The sequence below is a fragment of the Vidua macroura genome, chromosome 21 (genome assembly GCF_024509145.1).
Source record: "Vidua macroura isolate BioBank_ID:100142 chromosome 21, ASM2450914v1, whole genome shotgun sequence".
Lineage (NCBI taxonomy): Eukaryota > Metazoa > Chordata > Aves > Passeriformes > Viduidae > Vidua > Vidua macroura.
In genome coordinates this window covers 4139843-4160596 of record NC_071591.1, presented here as the reverse complement: position 1 = coordinate 4160596, position 20754 = coordinate 4139843, and the positions used below count along the sequence as shown (strand labels likewise).

The 20754-nt window shown below is 39.2% G+C and overlaps 1 protein-coding gene across 2 annotated transcripts in view; it reads right to left on the bottom strand.

Moving 5' to 3' along the window:
• The window catches only part of AK8 (adenylate kinase 8), a 66403-nt gene that overhangs the window by 35211 nt on the left and 10438 nt on the right, over positions 1-20754 (bottom strand). For both annotated transcript variants that reach the window (XM_053996207.1, XM_053996208.1), the window contains exons 5-10: positions 18455-18523; positions 12385-12466; positions 10802-10873; positions 10012-10212; positions 7156-7287; positions 4878-4967 (exon numbers count right to left, since the gene is read on the bottom strand). In XM_053996207.1, coding sequence (XP_053852182.1) covers positions 4878-4967; positions 7156-7287; positions 10012-10212; positions 10802-10873; positions 12385-12466; positions 18455-18523 — 646 coding nt within the window. The remainder of the gene's footprint in view (positions 1-4877; positions 4968-7155; positions 7288-10011; positions 10213-10801; positions 10874-12384; positions 12467-18454; positions 18524-20754) is intronic.

The following is a 20754-nucleotide window of genomic DNA, read 5'->3' as shown; positions in this document are numbered from 1 at the left end:
CTCTTCTAATTATACCCATGTGAGTCTATTAATCAACTTGTAAATTATTTAGAGAGCCATGCGCTGTCTTCAGCCAGTACAAACACACTGCATGCAAAGGCTTGCTGAAAACCAATGGAGCTCCCAAAGGGTCTCTGCAATGTTCAGACAGCTTGCAGCTCGCCAGTACAGCACTCTTAAAAACAAGAAATAACACTGAGCTTACCCCCTCAGATAGCAAGATTTACTCGTCCTTTCAACTCGGAAACTCTCGGCGAGTTTTTAACAAAGAGGAGCTGCTCTATTGTCAAATCTGTGTTTCAGGCTCAGTGATGAGAATATTAATTTGATGTCAAAAAAAAAAAAAAAAAAACAAAAAACCAAACCAAAACAAACCCACCCCGAACAGAGCAAAGTGTTTTCAGTGAGACTGTGATCACAGTCACCAGGGGACCCCAACTTTCAGAGGATGCACCAAAAAACACCCCTTTAAAACCACTGCAATTTAAAATAAGGGGAGAACTGTGTTTGTACAAGTAATAGTTTTTATTAGAAAACAGGAGAAATTAGGGAATTCCAGATTTTACCCCCTACATGCAGACTGCCATTGGGGACAGCTTCAGATATTACAACTTAAAAAAAAAAAAAATGGAAAAAGGAAGAGGAAAAAACCAACACAGATTGTGTGTGTTCAACTCTACCAGGCTGCAAACAGTGCAATGTTATGTGTGTTCCATGAATCAGTTCTCTTACCTCCTGAATCTTCATTTTGGTGGGAAAAAACCCAATCACCCAAACTAATAGTAGTTCTCCCAGCTGAAAAGCAGAATCTTACTGGTTTGGGAGTGGTTTTTTCCTTCATGCTGCTTTCCTGTCATCTCACTTTCCTTGGCTCTATTTATTACAGCCTCACAAACATATATTAATTAGCAGTGCTCACTCCATGCTATTTCACCAGAGAAACTGGACACAATGACATGCAGATTCCAACTGACTGATGAACTTCCCTGTCTTTGTGATGCCCCCAAAATGCTTCTGCTTGTGCTTTCATTAATAAAATGCAAACACCTCAAGGGGCAAACACCAGGGATATTTAGTTGGGGAAATCAAAAATGCTTTCTGCTTTTTTTATTTTATTTTTTTTTTTTTTTTTTTTTTTTTTTTTTTTTTTTGTTCTCACAGGGTATCGAATTCTGCCAGACATCTTTAAGATGGTGAACAAAGATCACGCAGATGGAACTTCTAATTAATGTTTGTCCATGTTTTCAGTGAGACATGTCCAGCCTTCCTCAGAATTGGAGCAACCTGAGGACAGGAGCTCTCTTTGAAGGTCTCCTTCAGGCCTGTGAGGTCTCATCTATCCAGGGGAGGGTCAAGTCTATGGAGCTGCCTCCTCAGAACACTTCAGAAGGAATCAAACCAAATAAATGAATTTATGGCACTTGTCTTGCTGCCTGTGGGAAGGTTCTGGCCACTGCACACACCTCTTACTCCATTTCTTCCCAGGCTGCCCAAGCAAATGGTGTGTGCTGAATTTAGCATTATTGTCCAAGAGTTAATCTAACTGTGTTAGGGACCAGAAGATTGGTCTTAGACTCCAATGTTGGTGATTTTCTGCCCAGAGTATAGTTAATAATAACTACCCAGTACTCTGTGGAACCACAACATCCTAAAGGAACAATCTCTGCATTTCAGACTGGTTGTCCAAAGCACAATTCAGGCAGAAAGCTGTCAGGTTACTGAACTTACCACCAAAAATGCATTTTTCAATATCTAGTGTGCACCTATTGTAGACTAGAATGTCCTGGGAATTAAAAAACTAATGGGCTCAAAAATATCTCTGCTGCCTCCATTAGGTAAAATAAATCACCATATACAAAACTGAGGATTTTGACAAAAAGCAGGTCTTTATGAGACAGCAAACATCAGAAAATACAGACAGTGGGAATACTGGGTTGCCTTTTGGGGTAAATAACAGAATTGTCTGGGCTGTTCCTGAAATACATGGTGCACACATGAAGCAGTACAGGAAAAACAGCACAAGGAATGTGGCTGAATCCTAAAGCCATGAAGAGATGTGGGTTAGCCAAGCAGAACTGGAGCAGAACAGGCATTGGGCAGCCTCAGTAACTCAATAATGAGTCAGGCAGGGCTTTGAGCCTTCTTACAGCCCCACAACACGCCCTCTTGGCACATCTTAAATGACTAATTGTATGCAATCAGTGGTGTCCACAAGAAGTGAAACACACTGAGATCACTCCCCGGGGGAGCATTTTAAGAATATATGAGGCATGTCCTCAAGATTTTATGGCACTGCTTTCATTTTGACAAGTAATGATTTGAGAACAACATTTTTCCTGGTCTGCCTTTGGTTCCCCTGCGCTGTGCCAATGTCACTTGCATGATTCCCCACCCACAGGAGCAGCTAAAACTCTAAACAACCAGAAATGCAATGAAAAGGTTGAAGTTCTAATTGCTCTTCCACTCACAACACTGTCTGCTATTGGCCACACTGAGTCTTTCCAAATGAGGTTTTCTGCAAACTGACTGCAGTCAATCATAGCAGGAGAATCTTTCCCCTGTTTTAACCTGGGCTGCAGCAAGAGAGCAAAGATGCAAAGATTCTTTGCCCACCTTTCTTCTTCCTGTGTTATTCCATTTTCTCCAAGCCTCTTGTGAGGGCAGTAATGAATTCTTGTTAGTGTTTACTAATGTAAATTCATTCTTTGTTATCCCTGGGAGAGGAGGATTAGCAAAATGACAGAACTTATTATTTCTGGTTTTGTTGGATGATATTTATCTATATTCAGCCCTTAATTTTGTGCTGTGTCCCACCAAATAAAATGTATATGTGCATATCAGCAAATCTAAGGGAGAATTTTTAGCATAATGCACAGAAATACAGTTATGATCCTTATTAATATTCAGAAGTGTTGTACAGCTTTATCTGTGCATGCTGTATTAAAAAAATTAATCTAAATCTGAAATAATTTCTAATTTGGAAGAAGAAAGGAATTACAACTTCAATTTCATTTTCCTGATATGAAAGCAGCTCCCTTGGACTAAGGATGTACATATTTTTAGGACTGGCTAAAAATTATGATCTGTGCAATTATTTTACTCTACTGGGAATGCATCTCCTTTAAGGAACTTTAATGGTTAAGATGAAGTTTATAAAACACACAAAGAACATTTTAGTAAAGGAAGCTCTTAAAGGAGCTATCTTGGAATAAACAGATCATCCAAACTCCCATCTCAGCCATAACTGAAATTTAGAGAGTGAGGTATTTACAGTCCTCCTCTCCACAGAGATGAGCAGACAGAGAAATTACAGCAAGCACATAAGATTCTGAAATTAATGGCTACCATGAAAGACAGGCCCAGAGCTTAAAAGGATCTCCATGTGGGAGTTAATCTGCACTCAAAACCAGCCCCAGTCAGGTCAAAGCAGATCACACAGGAAGGAATTATTGGCACACCTGGAGACCCCGGATCCCCTGCTCACCATCCTCTGAGATCTCCTCCCTTTGAGTTAAATGCCCATTCTGTGTATCTCTAACTCAGAAAATCCTCTCCTAGATCTCTGTGCCCATTCCAAAGGACCCAAATTTTCTCAGTCAGGCTGCAGAGATTCCTGCTGCCCATCCCCATGGCCCCACAGCAGCTCCCAGCAGTGTGGTGCCTGCCCTGAGTGCACTGAGCTGGTGACTGAATCAGGAATAAATGCAATCCATGCCCTGGAGATGGAGTTCAGAGATAAAATCCATTACCCTGTGGTGTGATAAAGGGCCTGACACCCCCAAAGCTCCAGGCTGCCAAAGATCTTTTGGAAAGGCCTGGAAAAGTCCTGAACCTCTGGGTCTGGTATCAAGGGAACCTCAGTTAATTTCAAAGGCTCGTGTTTCAGAACTGTCTAATTCAGCCTCAGAATTAAGCTATTGTGCAAAAAGCAAAGGAGATTTTCAAGTTTTTCACCTTACCAAATACATTTCTTTGCTAAAAAATAAAGGACAACAAAGATTTCTCTTTGCTCTGGGGGACTTTGCTCAAAATTCCATTAATACTGAAGTTTAACTGAGATTTCCCCATCTTCAGCACAATTGTCTCCTGGTGTTTGTACCACTGGAAACCATTTGGGCTGTTGCCAGAAGCAGCACTGAAAGTTCCTCTTCCAGGCCATTGCAATTTGGCAAAATAAACATTCTTTCACTCTCCTGCAACATGACTTCTCTTTAATTGCAGATATTCTCTGATTTCTAACACCCACCAGGCACAGACAGCAGGACAGCTGTAACAGTCAGACAGGTTTAAGCTGCTGCCCTCAGGAGCTCACAGCATTTATGATTTATCTGAAATCCCTGCAGAACCTTCCAAAAGCAAAGTATACCCAACATTCGTCGTGGCAGTGCCCTCCCACAACCAAAAACGCTGATAGAAATGAAGTACAAAGAAACTTTAAGTTTAAAATATTTACGTGAAAGTAGAGGAAACTATGGTAGCATTCTAAAAGTCAACATCCAAATATAAAATGAAACACAATATTATTGTGCTTTGAAAGTAGTTTGGCACAATAATGTGCTTTAAAAACAGTTTGAGCTGATACCAGAATTCTTATTTAGATTTAGAGATTAAAACATGGAATTCAGATTTCAGAATGTGCACAAGAAATCTGAATTTCACTGGAACAGTGAATGTTTGCATTGAAGAGATATATAAAAAAAAAAAAACCTTAGAAATCTAACTTCTGTTATGCAGTGCTACAAATCCCATGGAATAAATGGAATTAATTGACTTTCAGGCTACTCTGAATAGAATCTGACCAATAAAAAAATCACTCACAATTTGGTTTTTGCTACAAATTTGTAACTCTAGTGTAATGAGACAACAACGTGCCCTACCTGGGCATCCACTGTCAATGTAAGGCTTAATGAGTTCTCCAAGTTTTGTGTTGTCTGCAACAGCTTCCTTTAGCAGTTGCCCACAGCAAACTAACAGGAAGGAAGAACAAAAAAGACACAAGGTTAAATTTTAAAAAGGAGGCAACAAAGAAAAGAAAAGAAAAGAACCCAGAAGCTGCATAGTGGAATAAGGTCACTGAATAAAATAAAAGTTGTATGTTTTTTGAGTTTGTTGTTAGGGGTTTTGTTGGGATTTTTTGGCCAAGAAGAGTGAAAAGCAAGGAGACTGAGGATATGAAAAAAAAAAAATATATATATTTGGCAAAGAACATATTAAAAATGGAGAGAATGATATTAATCAAATCTATTTCTGAAATAACAACTCAAGGGATTGCTAGTGGCTTTCACTTTTTATAAACTTGTAATTACTGAATAAAGTTCCAGCTGCTGAACAGCATCCGAACCACGCTGCTGGAGGTGCAGCATAATGCTCAGTTCAGGAAGGGCCTCCCTGGATCATTTAATGATCATGTAAGGATTACATTTAAAAAACTGTGCTAATGCAATATTATCATTGATTTCAAACACACAGAGAACACCAGGAGATGCAGGTTTCAGGTTTGAGCCAGGAGAGCTGTACATGAAATATTCCTGTTTTGGGCTTGGAGAGCACTGGCTGCCCAGGTGAGGGAGGGAACCAAGACATGGAGAGGTCACACAACAGCAGAAATCCTGGTTACAACCCCAATTATTTTTGGTAAAAATATTAGCTATAGGTCCCCCTGGAGATTATTCAATTAATAATCCCAAATTGATTCCTTTCTTCCTGCAATCAATAGCACTGACAGGCACTGCCTTTGATGGGAGAATATGGAGCCCTTAAATCAGTTTATTGCTGTTAATCACACTGCCAGGCCAACAGGAGTGTTCCTGGGACAAAGCTGATAAAATTCAATGTTTAAGTGACAATTTGAACAGTCACCACTTGGTCTGGAGAAGCAAATTCATATTCATAATAAATAGTGTAAAAAACACAACAGAAACTCAGTGCACAGACCCCAATTTAAGACACCTAATAAGTACACACCTAAATTCAATCCAATTCATGAGACTATTTAAATATAGATTTAAATTTCTGAGCCTGAGCTTCAAGCCCAATGGCCTAACAGAAATTAAGTCTATGCTGAATATTATTCTGAAAAATGATGGTCTTCCAACTCTGTATTAAATAATTCTTCTAATATTTGGGTTACAGAATACTTAAAAAAAATCAACATATGGGTAAAGCACTGGTAATGATTTTTAATAAAAAGAGCTGGAACTCTCTCATATTGTAGTTACTTTAGGGAAAAAAAAAAGCAAATTTTGACCTAGATGGAACACTATGAAACCTGCAGTTTTAGAAAGAAGTTGAAAAAAAAATTCAAAAGGACAAGAACAAAATAATTTATAATACATTTAAGCATGTTTTGTTTTCCTTAAGCCAATTACACAATTAATAAAAATACAGCTTTGAAAAAATCTACAAATATTTCATTTTTCACATGATTGTTTAAAATATAGCAATGGCACAATAACTGACAGCAGAAATATTCTATCAAAACTGCCTTTTGCTTAACTCAGATGATGTGACTAATCAGCAAATTTTACAGCTACCAGACATTTGTTCAAAACAATTTATGGCTGCTCCACTGTTAGAAGAACATGGGCAATATTGCACTGATCCTAGCACCAAGCTGCACTTTTATATACAGAATTTTTCCACATTTAAATGTTAATCATGAACAAATCCCATGCAGCACTTTTTGGATTTCCTTTACAGAAGAAAGATGATGCACTTTTAACTAATTCCTTCATTTTCTCACACATGAGCTGTGCAGAGCCTGAGACCTCAATGAAGTTCAGAGTGAATTCTGTTTTAAAAGTGCCCCAATTTTGGGCAGAGAGCTGAAACTCAAATCATTACTCATGATCCACTGATCCACAGAAGAATTCAGAGCACTGCAGGAGTCAAACAATAGAAAAATACAGATGTAAAAGGAGTAAGAAAAACGATGAAATGATGACTAAAAAAACCTCAGAGCTGGTTTGTCACAGCATATATACTTAGTTTCCACTTCTTCATTCGAATACTTTTCACTTCCCTCAAAAAATTGACATCCACAGCAATGGACAAAGAAAGACAGTTTATAAGCAAGTAAGAAAGACAGCAAAAGATAAATGATCAAAGAGAGAGAAAGGGGGAATTGAGCAAAGTGCATGTTTATTGAGAACTTACTGTTGACAACATCATATTTCTGAGCTATTAGTGCTGCCTGCAGGCTCTTGCCACTGCCTGGGGGGCCAAGAAAGAGAATCCGGGGTGTAAAGGGGGCAGCAGATCGGTGCCGGGTTTGCACAAAGGCAAGAACTACAACAGGGGAGAAAGGCAAAAAACGCAGGTTTTCACCCATTATTTAAAAAAAAATTAAATATAATCATTGATTAACTACTATCTTCTTTGAAAAAAAAATGTTGATCATGGTTTATTTTATCATTGAAACATCCAGACTCTGCACCCAAAATCAGGACACTGACATAAAACTGTCCTGTCAGCAATTTACTCTGAGAGGCATTTTAGAAATCTCACTATCATTACACTCCTCTTTCTTTCATCAGTGCCTGTCAAACCATTTTAAAGAGCAGATTCAATTAATAATTGCTCTCTTACCATGTTGTTTTTAGCAGAAGTAATTTTTGCTTGATAGCTACAATTTTACCATGCAAATTATAGAAGGCTGTAATTACATTTAATACTTTCTCAGTTTCTGAACAAATATTTAAGTGTAAAAACTTGGGATGTTAAATTAATGACATTTATCCAGCTGTGTGTGATTAAAACTCCTAATTACAATATTATAGACTTGTAGCACAGTGTGTCATGACACTGCTCAGCCTTGACAACACAGAACTGAGTGTGAATGTTTTATTCTTTTACCCATCCTTTTTGTGTAAATTGTAAAGAATGTTTGAGCTTCTCTGCCTGATTCCACTCATTTGCTGGACATCATCTTCCTAAATTTTGCTTCAAGCAGGAAATAGCAACCTGCAGGTTTGGAAAGACCAGGGGACAAGTGAAGCATCATCAGCATTGCCACCTTATAGAGACCTGGACTTTGTTACAATCCCAAAAGAGAACCTGAGAGATCACCAAGAAGCCAAAGGATGTCACAGCATTGGCAGTGAGGACAAATTGGGATTGTATTTGGACATAGCTGTGCCCATCTGATGGCTGAGAATGCCAGAGAAAGGAGCAGCTCAAGCCATGTAAGTTTTCCAGGGATCAGTCAAATGCCAAAGCTAAACTTTCTGGCACTGATCCCACCTGCCATGGTTGGCCACGACCAAAGCAGCAAGGACACATCTGCACAGGCTCTGATTCCCCTGGGATTGCAGTGGATACAACTAAAGGGGAGCCCAGATGAGCTGCAGCCTCTCTCAGTTTTTGTGAGATCTTCACTTCCAATAAAAGACTCTCTAAAGAGTCTTTGTAATAAAAAAAAATAAATAAAAAAAAATAAAAAAAGAATTTTAGGCTAAGGAACAGGACAAGCTTAAAAATGGCTGTTTGTATGAGTTATAAGCTATATTAAAAAAGCACAAAAGGATTGGTGGGGAACATCCTGAGGATCAGGATTTTAGGAGCCATTGTCAACACATTGCTCTGTACCAACAATTTTTTAGGGAACCCTCCCTTAGATGCTTTGGTATGATTAGAAAGTCTTTTCTAATAAAGAAGCACCTCCAGCAAACTCCAATTTCTACATAGCAGCCCTAAAGTATTGGGAAACTAAAACTGCAGCCACATGGGATTGTCTCCATCTCCTCCTGCAGAGCTGGAATCCTGCACTGGGTGTCACTTCCCACATTAGGGCAGCAGCAACTGCATTCAAGTTCACAACATTTTATAATTGTGTGGAAAAAACCCACAATACTGCTCATATTTATGAGATATCTCCTCTTTTTTTCTTTTTTTTTTTTTTTTTTTTTTTTAATGCTAGCTGGGGCAATAAAAATCTAAACAAAACCCCTGGAAAATCCTACTAGAAAATAGTGTTTGCTGATACCCTGAGTATCAGCTACCCAAGCAGTGCTCCAGTTATGCTGAACATTTTCCACAACCCAGTGTATTGAAAAGCACAAACATTACAGGCAAAGCACCCTGCTTACAAATGATGCTTAATTTGCAGTAAATAACCAAGTTAATTAGGAGTAATGATCCCCTAGACAGTCTCCACATCTAATTATTCTTTTAAAAAAATCTGGCTGCTTGATGCACTGCAGAAAAAAGATCTAGAGAGGATTTTTTCATTCCAGTTTTCAATTTATCTCACTACATTATTAATTAATAATAATTAATATTCAGGCACTCACATTTTTATTTACAATTCAAGGCATGAATTCTTTATGAATGATGATATGAACTTTTAAATTTAATTAAGTAATTTAGAGGTAATTAATGTGGAAATTCAGAATATAAACTTCCTACTTGTTTATCTTAAAAGTGCAGCACTTGTTATTAAAAAAAAAGACCTTTTTGAGATGCAAAATTACTGGGATATAAGAGATCATCTGCAGACTGACAGCTACAAAGTACATCAATTGGTCTTTCTGGCAGTTTCCTTATTTTCTTCTAGAAGGATCAACATTAAAAGTCAGATTGCATTACAGTCAAGCAAAGGCAAACAAGAACTGATGAACAGGAAAGCTCCCAGCACAAACAGCTTTTAAACAATGAAATGTTCCCAGCTTTGAACTACTCCTCCTTGTTGCTCTCAGACTTTGGAAGGTACCGGCCCTTTGGGAGGTGAAGTTGAGCCACAGGGCTCCCTTTAGAAGAGACACTCACAGAAATGATGGTGACATTTGCTCTACTGAGTCAGCTCCTCCTTGGCAGGACTGTGAGCTGTGAATTTCCAGTTATCTGCACTTACTCCAGTAAAATAATTACCAGGAACAGCCCAAATGCTGCTCTAGAGAGAGCACAACTCAGCTGGGAGCCATCTGGGTTGCCTAAAGCTACAAACTGACTCTAACAGCCAGGAATCAGCCCTCAAACAGGACTTTCTCCTCTTGCCACAAAGCACATATTTACCCTGTGAGAGAACATCCACGGAGGGCTGGTCTGCACTGATGGATTTCAGAACTTTCTGGTAGATGTGGAAAATCTCTGGGAAGTTCCTGTGATATTCCAGCAGCTTCTTGGACACCTCCTGCTCAGAGAGATCTTCTGGTTTCACCAACCTCTGCTGCACCACAGGGTCACTTGGCCAGTCAAAGGTTGTGTGGAAAACCTCTACAGGGAACATGGTTAGGAGCTAAGAGCATGATTTAACAGGTCTCTAGTTAAGAATGTCCCTCTTAATTCCACTCCTTAAAACATCCAACCTGATTTTTTTTATTGAGCAATGTCAGGATTTCATCTCGTGATGGATGATTGATGATAAAACTCAATAGACAATAAAGAGCTGAGTCTATTTTACAGATTATTTAATAGAAATGCTTTTATTTAACTTAATGGAAAATATTTTATTTACCCTAAAAGCATTCTTGCACCTCAGAAATGACGCAGGACCTAGCAGAGATGCAGAACAAAATTATAAACTCATAGGGACAGATCTAACCTTTAAATATTCTGTACTGCCATAGTCCACTGTTTGCAGCCTCAATACTGGGCTTTTTATTTCCCTGTATTTTATTGGCACTGAAAATAATGCAATGTCAACAAATACCACTTCCAAACAGCTGAAATTTATAATTACAAATTCCTACTAGTTCTTAAAGGGATCCCATTTAAATTTTAACCCCATCAGTAGTACTACAGCGTTTCTGAGACCAAGCAACACTGCAGTCTGCAGGGGAGGTCAGGAACAAATGTACTGCACCTTGTGTGAGGGGATCCAGCCTTTTCCCACCACTCCTCTCAATCAGCACAGTGTCTGGGGCATAGAGCATAACTAGGCAACAAAAAGGAAGAAAGAAGAAAAAAAGTGTAGCTCTTGTTAATTATTTGCTTTGTTCCCTGTAACTGTTCAGATGTATCCTAATTTTAAAGGTGGCTGAATTTATCTCGAGCACATTTGCCTCATTCTCGTTTCCCAGCATTCTCCCTGCAAATATTTTACTTCACTTTTAATCAGAATTTTGCTTCACCTACTAAACAATACAGTGGGATAAAATATCCATGAATCCAGTACCCATGGGCACTAACTGTCCCCATTATCCAAAACACATCGCCAGCAGCAATAAAAAATTGCCTCTGGAGCCTCAGACAGAAGTTCCCACTGAGCACTTGAGACTGATTCTCTTCTACACCACAAACATTACTTTTCACCCAGGTTCTTTGGTGGTGAGACCAATGAAACTTAATTTTTTTTTTTTATATAACCTCACAGAAAAGTGTTCAAACCTGATTAGAAAGCATCAAAAGAGGAAGAACCTGTCAGTTCCCTGGCTTGCTTTTGGCTAATCATCCTTGCAGTTAAACACTGTAATTTAATTACTATTTTCAGTGCATTTGATTATAGATTTCAAACAAGTTCTTTTTATGACTTTCTTCTCTGTATTAAATGGCTTTTTCAGGCACTTTTCTCCCTATTAAGGTACTCACACACGGTAAATCTCATCTCCTCTCAATCTTCTTTTTGATTAACTAGACAGGCTGAGCTGTAAGATTCTCATTCAGGTCTTGGTGGCACAGATATAATTGTGAGCAAAACTCAACTTCAGATGTTATTAGGTATATTAAAAATACATGCAAGTACTAGACATTAAACATTTTTGCCTAACTCTACTGCAGTCATTCCGAGTTCTTCATTAACAGTTGAATATCATCCAAATCAAATCCAAAGTGACAATTCAAGTTGGATAAATTCTGTTCACTGTGCACTGGCAAGCTCTGCATTTGTCATTTCACACTGCATTCCACACAACTGCACTAATTTTTTATATTCTAAGTAGGTCCTTTAACTATAATTTGGCACAAGTGGCTTCTCCTGTATGGCAAGGGCAGCTGTCAAGGTCTGTAAAACATTCCTCCCCAAAACCAGCCAGAATCCAGCCTCACTCTGAAAGGTCAAGCTTAAAATCATCATGTTTCCACTACACTTGGTGAAGTTTACATTCCCTAATTCAACAGAAGCATAAATCTTTGTTTAGCACATGAGGAACTGGTTTAGTCTGAGGATAAAAGCTGATTTTTAGAGATGCAAGGCTACTTGAAGCTGCTCCAAACCACTTGGTGTAGGGTCTGGAATTTACAGAGCTCTGACATGGAAGGAGAAAAGGTTGTGAAAGACAGGGCTTAAAGTCTCCCAGGTTACATCAGGCTTCCAACCCTACTGAAATATTCTGCTGTCTGGTGACTCTGTCTCCAGCATTGGTATTGAATTTATTGAGGATTTTTTGAGACAAACCCTTCTAGTCTTTCCTCCTGGTTGCAATCACACACAAACCTTGTACTGCTTACCAACATGCCTAGGAAAAATGCCAGATGATTGCAGCATCCATGCCTGTTCCTGGTTTTCAGGGAAGCCTTCTAAAATCCATCCCTATTGAACAAAAACATGAAACAGTTATTGATCCTGGAAGAGAAAAAAAAAAAACCCAAAATTCATACTAAATCTCAGTGCTGTTTACACAAAAATTACCTCATTCTGATCCCTCCACAGCACAGTATTTCTCATGGATGCTTTTGAGAGAAGAAAGCAAACATGGAGCACTGATATTTTTGTGAAATGCATGCACTGATTCCACTGCCACACAGCAATGGGAACTTATGGATTGTAGCAATGATTCTTTTTTTCATGTTTCAATCTTAAAAATAAAAACAAACCAACTTCTATCTCAAATAAGAACAACCTAAAACAATTTCTACAGTTTTGAAATATTCAAAAGGATACCAGCCCACACTGTGTATATATATAAAAAAAAAAAAAGGAGTTAAATCTAAAGACAGATTTAATGCCAAGAATACTGAGGAAAATATGCATGCTTTCATTATTTTCTTAAATTATACAGGAAAACTCACAGTAATGGAACCAGCGTTCCCAGAGCTAATGAAGCAACAGAGCAAAAGAAAGAAAAAAGAAAAAAGAGCCTTTTGCTCCCTTAAGTCCTTGTTATAGCCAGCTAAGTGTTGGATTGAGCATCTTTAAAAAAACATTTACAGATCTGTGAAATACCGACGGAGAGCTGCAGCCTCACTCAGGTTTTGTCTGATGCACTATTTGAAATCTAATCCACTTCCCAGGCTCACACGTGAATCTTCTGAACTCTCCCTAATTTATCTGTTATTGCCTGAGCACACAAGTCCTTGCTGTTCTATCCCACCCCTCGAAATAACTTTGTGATACCACAGTAAATCTGGGAGCCATCTTTGTGCTGAAATAAAGGAGATATTTTAATATTGCATTAGCTGGCAATCATTATCATCTCCCATATAAATCTGGTGCTCTGTCAGTGTGGGGTCCAAAGGTTCTCCAAGTATTTCAGGGAAATCTATCTCCAAGACTTCTGTGGGAGGGAATGGGCCATTCCAATTACACAAGAAAATAGAGCAGACTATTTAAAATTCCTTAATTAGCCTGGTTTCAGGAACATGTCATCCTGCTCACAGATGTAGAAAATATAAGACTCAAGTAACTGCAAGCCATTTTTGCCACTCCCAGTGTTTGCTCTGCCAAATTAGAATGAACCACTGGCTAAGGTCACACAGGTGCTGAGAAATCAATTTATCCCTTGGGACTTGCAGGAGGCAAAGCTGAACAGTGTTTGTAGTGCTGTGCCAGGAACTTCAGCACTAGTTTGGAATATACTGTGTACAAAATACACACACACACACACACACATATATATATATATAGGCCCAGATCTTCTAGGGAGAAATGGCATCTGAGGTCTGATGGTAAATAAATGGATGCCAATTTACACAGACTACAAATCTGGCTTATTTTCTCCACTCTGAATGCAACATTTTTGGAAACTGTAACAAAACAAATTAGAAAAAAAACCCTAAAAACCATCCCACAAAACCTGAAGTCACTTATGGCTCAAATCACATCATGTGCAACAGGCAGTAAAAACAATACTGTAACAATAACCAATCCATACTTTTAACAAACCACAGCAAACTTCAAGAGGTTTACACACAAATTTTAAAGGTCCTTAAAACAGGCAATAGGCAATTTTATAGCGAAAAGTTTGGGCTATTTAGGAAAACAAAGCTCAATAAATAGCTCCCTGCAGAAAATATATTTTAAGGCATTAAACAAATGCAAAATCAACACACCGTACAAAAACAGTGAGCGTTTTGGAGCTGATTTCCAAAGGTCTCTGAGTTGCAGGGTATCAGTCAGTCCCTAATTAGAATATATTATCCATCTACTTGACACTTCAGTGAAATGTCTATTCCAGCACAGAGCTGCAGCTTTGTTCAGAACAGGTTTATTGATATTCTGCTGCATTCCCTCTCCATACCCCCAGTGGCTCGGTTCTGTTTTATCACACATCAAAAAGGCCGTATGCTCAGGGCACCCCATGCACAGCTCAGAGCTGGAGGTCTGAACAGCTGCAAGTAGTGTGGTATCACAGGAGGGACAAGCTCCAAGCAGATGTCACAGATAAAATAAAAAAAAAAAAAAAAAAAAGGGGAAAAAAAAAAGAGTGAAAAGGGAGTGTGGCTTGGGAACAGAGCAAGAGGAAGCAAGACACAGCAGAGCAAGACCTGACTTAAAATATGCCTATCATGCTTTATGCAAACACTGGTCTTCTTTTGCCCTCCTGACTGTCGTTAAAGTGTAATTAGTAACTTCACATGGTAAATTTGTTTCTTTAAGAAGCCATCTACTTTTGGTTCTTGGTAGCAGCAACCGTCTATCCAGGCATGGATTGCACCTTATCACACCAAGGCTGGAACGAAGGTTAAAAGTGAGAAATTCCATGGTGCCTGCACTCTGTGGTCACTGCTCCCTCTCTTCCAGCTGGGAACCTTCCTCCTGTCCCACATGAGCCCTGCAAACAGAGATTCTGCTGCTGCCTTAATGCCAGGTGAGCTGCTCCTTGGAGACCCAGGCCATACTGAAAAATCAGCAGCAAGGAAGCACTTTCAAAGCCATCACTTTCCTCTCCAGACTTCAGGAATCTGGAGAAAAGGAAATGCTGAAGGTCATTCCCAAATGTAAATCTTCCTGCTTTGCTGGCAGTTCTCTCATGATACCAAGCCTGCAGACTTTCACACTTTCCACCACAATAATAATGACTTGGGTATTCAAGTTCCCTCCTGTTATTTGACCTGTACATCCTCCATATTTTTTTTTAAATTACCAAATCCAAAATTGACACTGCCTTTGAATAAAGAAAAAGAAACAGCAGAAAGAAATAATGCTGAATTATGTGGCACATCAGAAAAAAAAATCTCAGCTAGAAGCACAAAGGTCATGAATACAGCTGTTTTTAGGAAAACAAGCAATCACAACAGTTTTTCCACATTATTATTCAGTGGTTTTGAATAAGTATTACATGGTTTTCACTCCCAAATAAAGAAAGGGGTCAGAAAATAACACACACAACAAAAAAAATTATATCAGTAATAGCTTTGCCAGTATGGATCTAAAATTCTGGAGATTTTCAGAGCACAGCAGACTGAGGAGTGCAGTAGAAATACTGACAACCCAGTTCTTGCAGCCCACCAACATGAGCAGTATGGATGATGGAAAATGCTCAAACCTTGCCAAATTTCCCATTAGAAAAGAACCTCTTATGCCCCACATGAGTTCTGTCTGTGAAGTAAGGTGCAAAGATGTTTTTAAAAAGTTCCATTTTTCTAAGAAAACAGAAAATGTGGTGAAAGGGCAGATTCTCTCCCTGGAAAAATCTTTGTACCATCACTTTCTTTGCAAAGAGTTTCACAGAGAAAAAACATTATTACCTTTAGCTACCAAGGTAAAACCCAACAGAACCAGTCATGGTAAAACCCAACAGAACCAATCAGGTAAAACCGGAGCCAATTAAGGTAAAACCAAACAGAGCCAATCAGGTAAAACCAGAGCAAATCAAGGTAAAACCTAACAGAGCCAATCAAGGTAAAACCTAACAGAGACAATCAGGTAAAACCAAACAGGACAAATCAGGTAAAACCAAACAGAACCAATCAGGTAAAACCAGAGCAAATCAAGGTAAAACCAAACAGAGCCAATCAAGGTAACACCAAACAGAGCCATTTTTCTCTTTGCCTTCCCTTTCAAGGGCAGCCACAAAAAAAATACCAGTCTCAAGTCATTCTGCCACTCTGTGTGAATCACTGGCCTAAGCTTAGTTTCTAAAGATCCCAGCCCTTCCTCAAACACATCTGGGGCAATATCTCTCCATTGGCTTTCTCCAGCTCCATGAATTCCCTCCACAACCCCAGCAGTCAGAGGGGCTGCAGCCAAGCTGTGCTAACCCTGCGAGATGGAAATTCTCTGTATCAGCCTCACGAGTGCCAGGCTCTAGCATAATGTCTGCAATAAGTTTCCTGTGTGTGCTGCAAGACCTCCCCACCTGATCCTGACTAGGTTTGTGTTACAAGAACACATAACACAGGGCCTCAGCAGAGCTGTTGATCAATAAAAATGTTCTCCTTAGAGAATGCCAGTGACATCTATAAACCTGTGAGTGTCAAAACAACGGCACAAAAAATCCTGTATTCCTACTGTCAGTGGGATGAAAGCTGTACAATTAATGCCAAGCCAATGACACCACAAGGAGAAATAAAACAAACAGCTGGTGGTACTGTGGTCCAACATGCTGCTCCTAATCTATGAACATTTTCAGTGAAAACATGCTGACTCATGTTTTGAAAGAAATGGCATAAATCTGGTCAGTGATGTAAAAACCCTACAGCATTAATTCTATTTTGAGTTACACATGGAAAATATTACACTTAAAATGCATAGATGCCCTTTCAGAGGAGAAAATACTTCGTGGTCACTTTGTGTGTATCTATCTATTAATGTAAAGATTTTTAATAAGCATCACACCTTTGAAAAACAAATCATATGTTTTTCCTAAAACCAGCTGAAACCTCAGCTGGGTTGATAACATCCACTCCATTCTTGCTGAATGTCAGAGAAGCTTCATAAAGGTTTTTTCCCTTCCTGGTTCTGTAAGACACCCAGCACTGATTCAGTGCTGCTGGTGATAACAACAGGAACATAAAATGCAGGCAGGACCCTGTGCAGCTGTTGGCATTTTAACCACCTTGTCACCTTACTCATACATGACCCAGTACATAAAATAACTCACTGAGAGATCCTTCCCTCATTACTGACAGGAGAACTAAAGCCATGCCAACAATTATAGAAAGCACAGGGAAAAAAAAAAAAAAGATGGAAAATAAGGTGGATGCAGCCTGTGGAGAGTGATGGATTTTGCTTGTACACTGACAATAAAACTCACTTTAACAAACACTGGGAAAAGTAGCTGCTGAAAACATATGTTGTTTTAATCAGGGAAAGAAGACCTATTTGAAAAAAATAAGCATTTTTGACAGGTTTTAGAGCTCTTGTTACAAAAGAACTAAAAATACCACACAAATGAACAAGACAGTATACAACATGGGGTTTTCAGCAGGTTCTCCTGCCAGCTGAAAGGCCTAGGTCCTGTGTGGATTTATTACAAATAAAAAAATACATTGAGTGCTACCAGATATAAAATCTGGAGTGCTATAATGTGTAACATAAGCAACTATAATGAGTTAAAATGAAGTAAAATAGCTCAGCTAAAAATACCTTCAAGGAAAACCAGACAGACCCATATAATTCAAGCACAGTGAACAGCAATACAAAAGTTTAATTCTACTTTGCAAATTCAACATTAGTACGTCAATTATAGAGTAAGGTCTCCAGTGTTTTATGAAGAAAAGTTGATACCATTTAGGATTTCTGCAAATCCCTTTACTTTTTCTTTCTAAGGATCAAAAAAAAATCATTGTTTCAGTCTCCCAGATGATGAAACATGGAGAAAGAAACACGGGATGCCACAGATTTGAACACAACTAAACCTATTCAGCTGCCTCTTTGTGTAAGCTAAGGGTGAAATTATTAATTATTACCCAGAAGACAATATATTAAATTCAGTACTTCCTAACACAGGAAGAAAAAAGAGACACAATGAGAAATAAATAAAACTGAAATTAGTAACGTTAAGATTCCTTTCCTCAAGATGAGCCAAAACCTTAACCATATTGATTTCTATCTATTTTCTGTTTATCTTTTTTGTCCACTCCATCTCTGCCAGTTGCCCCAGGCAATCAACAAAGCTCTGCTTGTTCAGCCTTTGATCATCTCTGTGCTGGAAGATTAGCATATGCATACTCTCATCCTCCCCTTTATCCTGTTAATAAAGCTCCAAACTCCCTCCGCTGATGTTCAAGAAAGCAACTGGCTCGGGAGCCCCGATGGTTTGCCCCCATTCCCTGCTCTGCACAGGACTTGGAATGCTAAATACCAGGCACAAGTTGTGTAAGTGCTTATCCAGCTCCTCTGAGGAGCAATTCTTACTTGTTTGATGCAGTCCACGTTTGACAGACGTTCCTGGATCAGATTGGCCCAAAGCGCGTTGGGAATTTTCTGAAGAAAGAACAAAAAAAAACAAAAAAAAAAAAAAAAAGAAGGGCTGAATATTCACAATTGAGTTCAAAAGGAATTTTACCACGCAGGCACGTTGTGGTTAAAGGTGAAGTGAGATGTCTTCTTGGAAATAAAGAAATAAATAATTCCGTGCGAGTCCCGGGTCATTAACATGAGTTAATGACAAAGAGTTAATAAGGGCACAAAAATCAGTGTTAAAGGGAAGCTGAGCACAGAGCATGAATATCCATGGAGGTTTTGCACACTGACATGGAAGCAGTGCCAAGTTCTGCACACTGACACACAACATTGGACATCAGAGCTGCAAAGGGATCCAGAGGAACATCACATCCACAAAGCATCCTTTTAACCACAAGGACCTGGCCCTTGACTGCTCCGTGTGACAGAGGGCTCAGCACCAGGGACCTGCCAGCTCTCAGTGACACAAACAGAACCTCAGACACTGAGCACACAACACAGAGAGCCTGATTTTCAGGAGGTTTGTTTCATAGCTTCAAGTAAGTCTCATCATCCAAAAGGTTTATTTAAAATATATTTTACAATTGAACTTAGTTTATTTTTAAACTCAGGACTGTGAAATGGGATGGAAACTGCATCTGCCAGTATTTTCAAAGTGCTCTTTAGTTCTGTGACTGCTGCTTTGCCCATCTCTAGAAATGTTTTGTAGGAAGGTATTTGCTATGTGACAGAAGAACAAAGTTCCTACACAGATCTGCACCCCTCAACATTTCTTCCATTGTATTTGATTTCCTAACAAGAAATCAGCAATACTCTCCTTTCCTTCTAGTAAGATTTTGCTCCACTGTGTTGTTAATTTAGGCTTTCATTCTATGCTGAACTTGGTTAAGCTCTGAGTTAGCCAGTTTAACTCAAAGTCTAAACTTCTGTCCATGCAGCTCATAACAGCCATTAATCACTTCATTAAATGCCTTGTCTTATCCATTCTGTCATTATTGGTCAAATGAGTACTCAGGAAAAAAAAAACAACCTGCAATCAGATTCTCTACCTCCCAATTAAAATAAATTATCTTTCGCTTAACAATGTGAGCTTGACTCTTTGTTCTCTTTAGCTCCATATCCTGTGGCTTCTCATGTCTTTTTCCTAACCACTTTGAAGGGTATAAACCTAAAAAGGAGTATTTCTATAGGCTGGGAGAAGTAGATAGGGCAGGAATCAGATGCTTGTCTGTATTCAAGATAATCTTTCAACATATTTTTCCAATCTACATATTTTTTTCCAATCTACAAATTTTTCCAATCTAATTGTCACTAATTTTTAATAATTAGACAATTGTCTTTTAATAAGACAATTATTTACATTACTGATCAACTAATCCTGGCACTCATGGCATCGGGAAAAAATATTCTTTGGAGCAACTCTTTGAACTTCAATTCATACAAGAAAATCTGGCTGATGATGTGGGAAGATTTCATAAAATCATCTTCATTAGATGATGAAACAATTTCACAAGGAGTGGTGGAAATGATCCCACAGAAGGCACTTTGAAGGAGGATGGAGAAGTGCTCCAGAACACAGAGCAGAGCCCAGGTGGCCCAGGCAGGCAGGGTTTGCTTTTGTTTATCTCTTTTGTCCCCAGCTCTCAGTGCCTCTCCTCACATCAGCCGTGCATGAGGCAGCACTGGAGCAGGTAGCAGAGCAGGAGGGAAGGAAATTGTTTGGTTTGTGGAGAGCCAGCAGGTCCCGAGGGTGCTTTGTCAGAGCCTCCTGCAGCCCCTCGCTGCTGGAACCTGTCACCTTCCAAAGGGGCACCACGCTGCTCGCAGGGACAGCCAGGGCCTGCCTGCTCCTTTCATGTGTCATGTCAAAACAGGCTGCACGCTGCTGGGGGCTGCTCTGCTGAGCCTTGCCAAACCAATTTAAACCAGATTTATCCTCGCTTCTCTCCGTGCAGTGGTGCTCTTACTCCTGCCTTTGGAGCAGGGTTTGTTGCACAAAAACAGCCAAGGACACACATCCAGGTATTTCAGTGTTTTAGCTCCTTCTGCTCTCTGTGGCTCAATTCCAGTCTCATTTCCTGGGCAGTTTTCCCCCCACCGAGCAGTGGCCTACAAAATAATTTTCAATGGGTTGCTTGCAGAATGCCTAATTATTCCACTAGAAATCAGGAGTTCTGGTACATATCAGGCAGCCCATTTATAATTCATCTCTCATAAACACATAAATATATCCTGAGCCTGGGAGATGGGAT